This window comes from Lolium rigidum, chromosome 1 (assembly GCF_022539505.1).
Source record: "Lolium rigidum isolate FL_2022 chromosome 1, APGP_CSIRO_Lrig_0.1, whole genome shotgun sequence".
Taxonomy (NCBI): Eukaryota; Viridiplantae; Streptophyta; class Magnoliopsida; order Poales; family Poaceae; genus Lolium; species Lolium rigidum.
In genome coordinates this window covers 125,494,048-125,506,063 of record NC_061508.1, presented here as the reverse complement: position 1 = coordinate 125,506,063, position 12,016 = coordinate 125,494,048, and the positions used below count along the sequence as shown (strand labels likewise).

At 47.5% G+C, this 12,016-nt stretch overlaps 1 protein-coding gene across 1 annotated transcript; it reads right to left on the bottom strand.

Annotated features, from left to right (window-relative positions):
• Window positions 1–4,465: 4,465 nt before the first annotated feature.
• LOC124681862 (mediator of RNA polymerase II transcription subunit 15a-like) lies at window positions 4,466–7,494 on the bottom strand. The gene is made up of 5 exons (XM_047216644.1): window positions 7,312–7,494; window positions 6,605–6,716; window positions 5,439–5,547; window positions 4,889–4,933; window positions 4,466–4,761 (listed from the first exon to the last, which is right to left on the bottom strand). Exons 1-4 carry the CDS (start codon window positions 7,437–7,439, stop codon window positions 4,929–4,931), a joined length of 354 nt encoding a protein of 117 aa, XP_047072600.1. The 5' UTR covers window positions 7,440–7,494; the 3' UTR covers window positions 4,466–4,761; window positions 4,889–4,928.
• Window positions 7,495–12,016: the final 4,522 nt, after the last annotated feature.

The window sequence follows — 12,016 nt, the reverse complement described above, 5'->3', positions numbered from 1 at the left end:
TGCTTTGTTTGACTAAACCTGTTTTCAAATTACACTGCACGACGTAAATTGTATATATTGTCATGACTCTCCTTGATCGAGGTCTTGAGGCACATGATGTGTTTCTTGGTATCCATTTGAACTCACAGCATATATTCTATCTATAATATCTATAAGAGCATCTCCAGTCGCCTCCTCAAACCGTCCCCCAAATCGCGCCGGATCGAGCGTTTGGGGGACGTGTTTTATTCGTGCCGCGCTTGGGGGACGTCGCTCCCCAGCCGCGTTCTCCAAACGTCTGCCCCAAATGAATATTTGTGCACGAAAATAAAAAAATTCATTCAATTTTGATTATATATTACAAAGTTTGAATGAAAACGGCTAGATTTCATCTAAACCTAGACTACTGACCGCCCGGCGGTTCGATGGCCCCGCCCCGTCGTAGCCTCCCCTACGCCGCAGCTCCTCCTGCGCGCGCCTCCTACCCTTGCGTTCGGCAGTGGCCAGACGGTGCCGCTCCCGCCGCGCGTCCTCCGCCGTCCCCTGCTGCGCCGCCTGGAGGGAGAGCTCGATGGCGCGGCGAATCTGCGCCTCTTCGCGGGTACGGGCGTCGTCCTGGAGCTTCTTCTTCGACTCCTTCCCTCGACGAGGGCGCGTTGCTGATCGGCCGTCTCGTCCGGGTGCGGCCCGTCATCGTCGGACCACTCGAACTCGTCGTCGTCCTCCTCCACCTCGGTCTCCTCCGCCTCAGCCTCCTGCTCCTCCATTGGTGCCTCCTCCTCCACATCTGTTGGCGCCTCCATCATCGCCGCCGCAAACGCGTCGGCCTCCGCCGCCAACTGGTCCGCCCGCCTCCCCCATAGCGCCGTCAGCGCCGCCTCCCGCTGCCGACGCTCCTCCGCCATCACTTGCTGCTGGCGCTCGATCGACTCACGCCGCCGGCGCTCGATCGACTCACGCCGTTCACGGTACAGCGCCTGCCGCTCATCGCGCTGGCGCCGGCGCTCATCAGCCCACCGCTGCTCCATCTCCTCCTGCTACCGGCGCCGTCGCGCCTCTTGTCCCGTCGAGGCGTCGAACGCCGCAACAGTGTCGCACTGCTGCTCCTGCCACGCTGCTGCAATCGCGTCCTCCTCAGCTGCGGAGGCAGGAAGCCTGCCAACGACGGCACCAGATGCATATTATTTTTTTGGTGAAATTGTAGTATATCGTCATGGTATATTTCTTGCATATTCGTGCACAACTTCTTCACAGCATTTTTTTTAGAAAACAGGAGAACTGTGCTGTGTATTTGCATCAATATTTTATTTTACAATGTGTATTTGTAGCAATCTCATTTAAAAATTTAGGTCATCTCCAACGCGACTTGTCAAATAGGACACCTTTTGTGTCCTATTTGGTCCGTTTGGGTGGCAGCTCGGAAGTGGGAGGGGCCGCCTGCTCGTTTGGGTCACATGCTCCACCAACATGGCCACCCATTTGGCGGCACGAGCCCAAATAATTTTAGAGTGAATTCCATTTCTTATTCTGTAGTTACGCATTTGTGACACATATTACCCAATTTAGTGGAACTTCTACCAAATAGCCCATTTAGGAGACTTCAAACATGGTTTAGCCCAAATTTATCATTGTTGCTCGTTATGGTAAGATAGGATAGGCATGATAGATCGATGTGGAGCGACAAAATATGTAACTATCGGAGGGCCTCATGGTTGATTATGCCCAAACTTCTTTAATCCATATATCACATTCCTCACTATCGTCTTGTTCTTTTTGGACCCCCATCATCACCTAACACCTTACTCAATGGACACACATCAGAAAACAAGGGTTCAAATTATTTAAAATGGCTAATCTACACGAATTTCACTCGGTGGGATAATTAGTGTCACAAATACGTAATTAGAGGGTAAAAGGTGAAATTCTCTCATAATTTTATTTGGCAAGCCAACTATTTGGCACACTGGGGACACAAATAGTTTTTATAAATAGGAAAAATACACATAACGATTCAAAGTTTATTACAAAAAAAATTGTCCAATAATTAAATACTCCCTCCGTCTCAGTTCATAGGGCTTGCGCATATCCCTAGATTGTTAATTTGACCAACATAATATTATTTTTATAATATAAAAACTGTATCATTGGAAAGTAGAACATTTAAGCTTTCTAATGATATATATTTTGTAATACATATGTTGTATTATCATTTAAGCTTTCTAATGATATATATTTTGTAATACATATGTTGTATTATCATCGTCAAATTTACGACCTAGGGATACGCGTAAGCCCTGTGAACTGGGACGGAGGGAGTAACATAGTATGTAAATTACATGAAACGTCAAATGATACAAAATGGCCTATGCAGGGTTTTCTTCATTGTTCTCGACATTGTTGCCAACATATGTCCATATGTGCTCAATCAAATCAGTTTGTAGCTGATTGTGAACTGTTTGATCGCTAATTTTGATATGCAAATGGAGGATATACTGGAACGTTGCCCAACCACCCTGAGGTTGAACCAACTCTCCTCGGCCTTCCCAATCATTGTCAAATGGGAAATCATTCCGCTCTTGCTCAACAATCATATTGTGCATGATCACACAAGCGGTCATCACCTCTTACATGGTTTAAACACTCCATGTTGGAGCAGGGTGCTAGACAATAGCCCAACGAGTTTGGAGGACACCAAACGGCCGCTCGATATCTTTCCTAGCCGCTTCTTTCTCTTTAGCAAACCTTCCGTTTCTCGATGTTGGGACGCCGGATTATCTTCACGAGCATAGCTCAAGGTGGATAGATGTCATCAGCTAGATAGTACCTCTTGTTGTATTGGTGACCACTGATCTCAAACTGGACATCAGGAGACTCGCAATATGCGAGCCTATCAAACACCGGAGAGCACTCGAACGCCTTTATATCTTTATGGAAGCCAGTCATTCCAAAAAATGAGTGCCAAATCCATAGTTCATGTGAAGCGACGACTTCAAGTATGACAACACATCACTCAGAATGTCCCTTGTACTATGCCAACCAAATGGGCAGTTCTTCTAGAAGCCCTTGGAAGCGTTGATTGACAAAAAACGGGTTATGTTCGATGCAGTTGGTTGCCTCAAGTATTCTCCACCGAACACACCAACCACTGCTCTACAGAACATGTACATTGATTCGAGGTAGCTGGACTCGCTCATCCGCACATGCTCATCTACCAGATCACCGGCAATGCCATATGCAAGCATCCTAATCGTTGTTGTGCACTTCTTGTAAGAAGACAAGCTCACAAAATAGTTGTCGTAGACCTTGACTCCATCCATGAGTCGTTCGAACAATGGTCTTGACATCCGGAACCGAGGGCGAAACATAACCGGCGTGTAAATTGCCTTCGTGTGGTGGAAGTAGTCACCGAACAGCAGCTCGTGGCCGGCTTCTCTTTTCCGATCCAACGCAGTGGCACGTTCCTTTACCGAGCCACACTACCTGGGAATCTGCGCGACATTGTGCTCATGAATGAGCAACGCATCGGTCTTCAGCAAGTCATCAGCGGACTATTGATGATGTTCTTGAAGAAGAACTCATCTCCGCTGTCCACCATGATCTGCAGACAAAACGGCGACAAGTTGTCCATTTCTTCCAACACCATGCGGGCGGCGGAAGCCACGGTGGACCAACGCGACCTGTGGACAAAGCACTTCACGGCCGGCGATGCGGCCAAGCAGCACAACACAGGAATCTCACCCTCTGAGGAGTCGTTGTGGGGAAAGGACTTGTGAATCGTCGTGAACGAAATCGATAGTGACCTCAGCTGCAGCTGCTTCTCCAAGGGTGGGACCTCAATTGCAGCTGCTTCGATAGCGGCAAAACCACCTCCAGCCGCCAGCGAATAGTACCCAACCCGGGCAGCGTCACGACGTTAGCGGCCAACATTAGGTACGGTGGTAAATCGCGGCTTGAGGGGAGGTGGCGGAGTGGAGGGGAGGATTTAGGAAAGACGGTGCAGTTGGGAGTCCAACTAGCGGGCCAGGGGAGGACAAGGGAGGACGCGAGCAGCATGCGCAGTTATGCAAAGCAAACCCAGATTCAGGCAGGCTTTGGGTCGTCCATGCATTGGGCTGGGCAGGCTTTGGGTCGCGGTGGACAATTTTTTTTGCTGGCGGACAATTTTTTTTTGCTTGCGTTCCCGCATTGTGCCGCATTTTTGTCCGCCACGACCCATCCGGATGCCCGGGGATGCATCGCGTCCGCACGTTGGATATGGCCTTACAAAAGGAGAGAAAAAAGATTAAAAACAGATACATCATCTTGTACAAATTATTTTAATGGACCGTTTATATATAGTAGGAGTAAGTTAAATACTTCCTACTTCTAGATATAGTTACACCCACATGTATCATGCAGCCTCTGGGCACCATACCCCAAATATGTAGGATTTGCTTTGAATTATACATACCCAAGGCCCAAGGGCATACATATTACATATACTCAGCTTATACATACCAAAGGTATGCATACTCAAGTTACATATACATGAGTTACACATACCCAATGTATCCACCGCCTATATAGTATATATATATCAATTCTCGCAAAAAGATGGAGGCAAAATGGAAGTAATCATCTTATCTTTAAATGTTTCTACACTGAACTGATTTGAGCTGGGGCAAAGTTTGTAGGAACTTCTCGAAAGCCAGACAATGAGCACAAGAATCACTACAGCGACGACACATAGCAACAGCCACCCTTGGCGCAATTGTTCAGAACCGCAAGCCTCTTTTGCAGAAACTGAATAAGAATGGGTTCGTTGTTAAAATTCAATTTGTGCAAAGCTTGAAATTATTAATATTAAATAGTGATAAAACTATTTTTAAGGTCAAGGTAAGGCACAGAAAAAAAAGGTTTGAAATACAACCTGGACACTCGAGTTTGTACCATCAACATGATCGTCTAAGTCATCCTGCAATATGAAGATAGGGCAGTGATTATGCAGTCTAAATAACAATATACATGTGGCTTTGCAGTAACAAACTAACATTCACTCTTGTATTCAGGTCAAGTTTAACACATGCAAAGTGAGGACACAACAGGAAGATGACATAAGAACAATGAGGAAAATAAGTGCATACCATGGATTTACAAAGTACATGTGAAAACTTACTATTGTAATATTCACACTTAACATTGTTTCTGCTGTACAAACAGAAAGAATAGTATGCAATAATATTTTATTGAACCAACAGGTTGGACCACTGAACTGAAGCACTTACCATGACAATAACCACTCCGGGTTCAATAACTACGGATACATGACACATAAGAGAAACAAAATTTTCATACATGATGCCGGAGAGGGTGGAGGTTGATTTAATGAAATAAAGCGCATTATCTCAGCACTTGATGCAATACAAAAAATTGCCATCCAGGCAAAGATGATAAAATGTGCAACAGTCAGTTTACTGTACCTTGATTGGTGTTGTATTGATTTGGATTTACTTGAGCATTTCCACGAGCCGGTTGTGTCTTCATTTCCATACCGAGCATCTTCAGAGAAATCTTCCTCATATAATCAGGCTGAGTAATACAAAGAAAACAATGTGAAGTTTTATAACAAATTACTAATAGAGTAATAGTGGCTAGCAACCAACAGTTCTGGTGTGATTAGCAGCTTAGAACTGTCGAGAAGGTGCTTCAGCTTTTAGCATTTGAATCGTAATCATAAAAAAAATCATCTAAGCAGAAAACACATGCAGAAAATAAGGGATATGCACAGAAAATCCAAATCAAGATAGTGACATTGAGTCAGGCAATATGATGAAGACCCTCCAACACGAAAAGGAATTGTTCTGCCACAAAAAGTCAGATGGCTATAAATAATGATATGTTACACCGCAGCATATATAAATCCATTTGATTTGTTTAACCAGACTGGAGTAGATGCAATTAAATGTTAAGCCCTTTCAAACAGAGGGAAGAAGTGATTAAGGTCTTGTTTTTTCGTGGTCCGAGATAAGGATTTTATATCATCACATATCACAAGGACTTGGGTAGTTCTACTTCATATATAATAATTTAGGATGCATGGACATGTGGCACAAAAACATGAATTGGAAATTAACTGACTGAAGGAACTCAAGGTGCGACACTACAAGATTAAAAATTTGATCGATAAAAACCAAGATGATGATCAGCGCTTGGGCTAACATGTATATAACATAACAGAATAGATTATTGTTACCTTATTTACATACTATTTGCATGTATACCAAGTGTGAAAATGCTAAAATAGCTGGGATGTCCTCAAATGGTTTAAATGTGGGCGTTGGTACACCCATGGCCCCAGCTCAAGTCACGGCACCATAGAAAAAATGGTATTTGTTCCCAAGCATGAGGAAATCAGGATATGTTCCCAAGAGAATGTAAAGAAAATGTTGGCAGCTGGAGAGCAAAAAAAGTCACCCAAGGCCCCTCAATAAAAAGAGAAACTTCTCACGGTACTTAAACATGGCATAAAAATCTTCAGCAGTATTGAAGACAGTTCTTCTCTATTATTAGCCCATAAACCCTGTTTGACCCCGCATAGCTAAGAGTTTGTGCTCTAGGGAAAGGTAGCACAGATAGGTTAAATTACCTGGCTGGTCGCTGCAGTGTAGATCTTCTCTTCGAACCGCACAGATATTTTTAGAAGCTCGTCCACTGCTTGTGACGTTTCAACTGGCAGACACTTCAGTAAAGCTTTGAGTCTACATGCATAACGCAAAATGAGATGTCAGGTGGAACAAGTAGGTACTAGGAAGAGCAGCCAATTGGGGTAGACCTCCAGATATGAAACATATACTTGTTCAATTCCTCTAAACATAAGCAAGTCGTGATTTTCGTTGTGTTTAGACCAAGGAGGTGCTGCGTGGGCTGATTTAGTCATGACTTGTGAACAGTGGTCATGTGAGCAACATCCCTTGGGGAAGCATACCTAAACCACAACAAAATTGCATCCTAGCACAGTATTAATAAGATGGTTTCCTCTACTAGATCAACGCTGTAATACTGAAAATTGGTGTATGCCGTTACAAATTTGCACCTCTTGGTCAATAAATTTGTGTCAAAATTACTAAAGTATTAGGCTGGATATAAAGCAGGTGCGGTATACAAGTTTATTAGTGAATCCCCCCCAGTATGAAATGCGTTGTGTGTAGATCGACAAGGAATCTGTTGCTGCCGCAACCGATATGGCTAGATCAAAGACTATCAGATTGATCGAGTGACAAAAATTGACAGGAACACACGCTGGACCGAATTAATATGATTAGAGGGACACAGGAAAGCAAATCAAATCCTTACATCCTATTGGCGATCCTGCTGCGCGCCTCGGGATGGAGCTGAGCGCGCCAGTCATCTCCGGCGGCGGCGGGGGCGTTCCGGTCAACGCCGGCGGGGGGGTTGGACTCCTGCAGCGGCTGGGCGTCCATAGTGCGGATCAGCGATTCGTGTGCACTGGTTAGGTCTCCGAGTGGACGGAGATGGAGGTGCCTGCGCTGCGCCCACCTTCGCCTGCCTTCTCGTAGAATGTTCAAACAAGACGACGGCGACGAGGAGGAGAGAAACTCGGCGGCTGCCCCCAGGGGTCGGTCGCCTCGGTGATGTCCCGTACAACCGATTTTTTTCTTTCGAATATGTACAACCGAAAGTTTGAAAGATCGCCTATTTTGCAGGTTGCGAGCGAGGTTCAGAGTATGAGTATCCCCCGTCGACCCGCACGTTCGGGACCCGGCTACGCGCGAGGTCGAGATCCTCATCGTCGAGTGGCGCCGCGCGATTAGTGCGTAATATAGCGCCCGGCCAATACGATGATTAATGATTATCCACTTAGTTTGATACACAGAGGTATACACGAGTGCAGCGTACGCAGGTGGGTGGCTAATTACTGCGAATTAAGCGCATGGTGCAGTATAGCGAGCAGCATGCTGTACCGATTGAGTTAAATGTTTATGTCAAGTGCACCCCCCTTGCCCCCAGTGACCGCTCCTCGACGGTGCCATCTGAAACATCAAAGCTACCTTAGTTACTGTATATCTTCCCCGCCCGTCTCGGCCAGGAAAGGTGGGCATCGGCAGATCCGGTGAAGTCCAGCGACAGCAAGCCGAGCCATGGCTGCCGTCGCCCCGTTTCCGAGGTGAGCTTCCTAACAAGCATCTCTACCTCTTGCACAAGTAGAGAGCAAAATCCCTTCTGTTTTACACCTGGTGTCTGCCTCCAATCTCACCGGGCCAACCTCTGTCGTCTCAAAAGGTGGGCGTTGGTAATACCTTGGAGGTCGTCTGTGGAGTGCAAGCGGTGCTTCGAGGTCTATCCGTGCCCCAGAGCCATGGATCTTTGCAGAGCTTCGCTTGGAGAGGAGCTCACTTCTGATTGTGGTGTATGGATAACCGACGACGGTAGACCAGAGACGATTGACTTAAGGAGGAAGCCTGCCCGCTCTCCTGAATTCGTCATCATGTGAGATGGCCCACCTTCTTAATGGACTGGCGTAGAAGATTCGGACACAATAACTCTCTCCGTGTGCTTTGCAGGATTCATAAAAGTTTTCATTTATGGAAAGTGGGCAGCGAAGCCAGGATCTGTACATTTTGGGATTAAAGGGAAGTCGAGAATTAATGGCCGTGCGTAGTCAAGCATCGGCCCACGTTGAAAATTAATGAAATGCAACGCACAGAGCAAAGGGTGCAGGGCTGGAACGTACACAAGTAATGGAAGTGATGAGTTGCTTAGATTATTGCCCGCCGGCCTGAACATGCTTAGTGCTGATTAACTTACATAGTAACTGATAAGAGCTTACACAGGGGTTTTGCAACACGTAGACTAATAATCTTATTACTAAAACGCTAATAGCACGCGGAGCCGGGGATAGCGCCGCATGTTGTAGATCGAACCACAGTGAGGCTGACGAACATCGGGGATGTGGATGCAGCGCTCCCTTGCTCGCCGGGTAGATGCTGAGCTGGTAGAGGTGACTATGCTGGCCGGCCTGGAACTTCTTCAGTTCATGCGTGCGATGACGACGCAGAGGGCGAGGAAGCTGGCAATGGCTACGAGCCAGATCTTCCTCAGGTGAGCATTGTTGTCGAGCAGTATGACGTATGGTGCGAGCATGAAGAATCTACCCCATCTAGACTGCAGGTACTCGATGTACTTGTTCTCCCATTTCCAGAAGTTGCATCCTCCAGGCTGACAACAGAAGTAGACATTCAACATAGTGAACGACGAGAATAGGATAAAAGAAGGAATCGAGAAGTCAGATTGACGGAACTTACGCCCTGATTCTCGCATTTGTAGAAGTGCCTGCCTGGGTTTGCTGAGGTGCCGGAGACGAACCAGAGCACCTGGCCAGCGTGGCAAAAGGGGCATCGGATGAGGGGCAACGGAGCGACCTCGCCGACGGACGCATGGGCCACCGCTGGCGCGGAGCTGGACTGAGAGATCTAGGAACGAGGAGTACTGCTGCAGAAACGACGGTGAGAGTGGAGCTGTGAGGTGTTCTGTTAGCCTGGTTGTGGATGGATGGGTGCGGGACGGAGAAGAAGATGAGATCGGTGGGTGGTACAGGTGACCGTTGGACGGCATTAAATCGTGATCGGGGCTTCCTTCAGTTATTGCAAACCGCGTGAGCAAAATACATGGAATACCCACCTATCAATTCTGTGGACGGAGCCCAAATACCTACTTATCTTATCTGCTAATACATTCCTAATCTTGAACCAGGTGACGGGGGGGATTTTATCCTCGCCCGCATAGTCTGGCTTTTGAGGCCCCTCCTTAGATTTCGCCAGCTCACCGTTAACACTTATCTCAAAGCAGCTACCTATTCTTAATCACTTAAAATACTCACCCTAATCAGGATACGGTCGTAACAATGTAACATACCTTCTGCCTGGGATATACGCTCAATCGCAATATCATGGCACCTTCGTCCGTTTTAGTCTCCGCCGGCCGTCGCATCCTTGCGAACAGTCTGCGGCCACCTAACATCCTCGTGATCAATCACGGCACGACCGGCGTCCTCCGTTGTCCAACACGCCACTAGTAGAAAAAGAGGCTTTTATACGTCTTCATTAGTCCCCAAAATATTCGAATCGCGACTAAAGGGGTCTTTCGTCGCGGTCGACCAAAGGTCTAGACCCAGCGGGCTCGGTCGACAGCTGGTGGACGGGAGGGGCTTTAGAGCATCTCCACTCGTTGGCGCTCCCCACGCCCAAATCCGGCGAAATTTTCGTCCAGATTGGATGAAGATTTGGCGTGAGGAGCGCCGAAGTTCCAGCCGTCCCCCGGCAGGAAACCCCCAACCTCGACCATTTGACATATTTCAAACAAATTCAACATAAAATTTAACAAGTTCGGCAAACAAGAGTACGAAAATTGCTGAAATAAATTCGGCGATAATCAGTACAATGTTTAACAAGTGCTTGAAACAAATGAAGCACACAATTTCACAATTTTTCAAACAAATTAAGACAGACTAGTTGGCGTCGGCGTTGGCGTTGCCTCGGAGCCTCCATATGTGCTCCACCGGATCATCTTGCAGCGAGCTGATGCATTGTAGAGTCTCGAATCTCCTGGCGCATAGCAAAGAAGGCGGCCCATGATGGAGGCACCTGGTGATTAGGCTGTGCAAGAGGACCCTCTCTCTCATATGGTGCTTCTTGCTCAGCCAGAGGAACCGGATGCTTTCGCTCATCTTCAATAATCATATTGTGTAGGCACACACATCAGTTCATCACCTCCCACATCTGATCTTTGGACCAAGTCATAGCGGGGAACCGGACGACAGAGCAAATCTCTGCTGGAGGACACCAAATGCTCGCTCGACGTCTTTTCGGCAAGCTTCTTGTTTCTTGACAAACTCGCAAAGTTTGGGGGTGCCAGGGTTGGAGATAGTCTTCACAAATGTTGCCCACCTGACGGGCGTGGTCGAGGCAACCCGAGCCGCGAGCGACGACGAGCAAGCAGGCCAGAAAACAGGCCGGCGGAAGAGCAGCCAGATAGGCCGTCGTCCAAAGACGGCGGAATATAGGCAGGTGGGGAAGGAGGGGCGGTGGAATCTGGGCAACAAGCCGGCGGGGTGGTGCCGGCGGCGAGAGAGATACGAGGGGTGGGGGAGATTTTGAGCGACGTGGCGGTGGGGTTCGTGCGTCGAGTCACCGACAGATCGGGCCCTTCCCCGCTTTTCACTCGTCCGGAGTCCCCGAGCGCTCCCGGGGGCCGGGGTGGCGTGGGCTCGCCGGATGGATGAAGGGCCAAATCCGGACGAAAACGAGGAACCGGGGGCGCGACTGGGCCGAATTACGCCGTCCGGATGGAAAAAACGCTCGCCGGGGGCCTCGACGGGGGCACGAGTGGAGATGCTCTTAGTCGCGGTTGACCAGGCCAACCGCGACTAAAGGTCCTCAGGCTTGGCCCGAAGGCCTTTAATCGCGATTGGCCAGGCCAACCGGGACTAAAGACCCATCCCTATAAATGCAGTTCAGCACACTTCACTTAGCCATTTGGTGTCACTTCTATTCACAATATTCACAAGGGGATGATGGGTTTGCTTTTGGTTCCTCTTATGCACACAAGGTGTTCGATGAAATGCCCGAGAGCATGAAACAAACATGATATGAAGTGTCCGAGCCACACTTGAGCTTTCTCATTTATTTTCCTCCTCGATCGCGGTTAGCAACTTGAATCTTTCATGTGTCATTGATAAAATATGCATGTGTGTAGTTTATTGTTTAATTTCTATTATTTCTAGCTAGTTAGTTTAATAAATGCATGATGGTTAATTATATACTTTATATAATAATAATGCAGATGAATCGGCAATGGATGTACGGTAACCGACTCTCCGCGAGTTTATTACGGGTTTGAAAGATTTCCTCGTAGTGGCTAATGCAAACAAGCAGGGGGTTTTGTTATCTGTACATGTGTTGCATGTAAGAATCAGAAGGGTTACTATTCCTCAAGAGACGTTCACCTGCACCTGCTTCGGCACGGTTTCATGCCAAGCTAT

What these genes read in the sequence shown, in the direction of transcription:
- LOC124681862 (XM_047216644.1), bottom strand. Translation starts at nt 7,439, where the DNA reads ATGGACGCCCAGCCGCTGCAGGAGTCCAACCCCCCCGCCGGCGTTGAC. An exon ending in AGCAGGATCGCCAATAGGAT is followed by an intron (nt 6,717 to 7,311) that starts GTAAGGATTTGA and finishes TTATGCATGTAG; the next exon opens with ACTCAAAGCTTTACTGAAGT. An exon ending in ACACTGCAGCGACCAGCCAG is followed by an intron (nt 5,548 to 6,604) that starts GTAATTTAACCT and finishes TGTATTACTCAG; the next exon opens with CCTGATTATATGAGGAAGAT.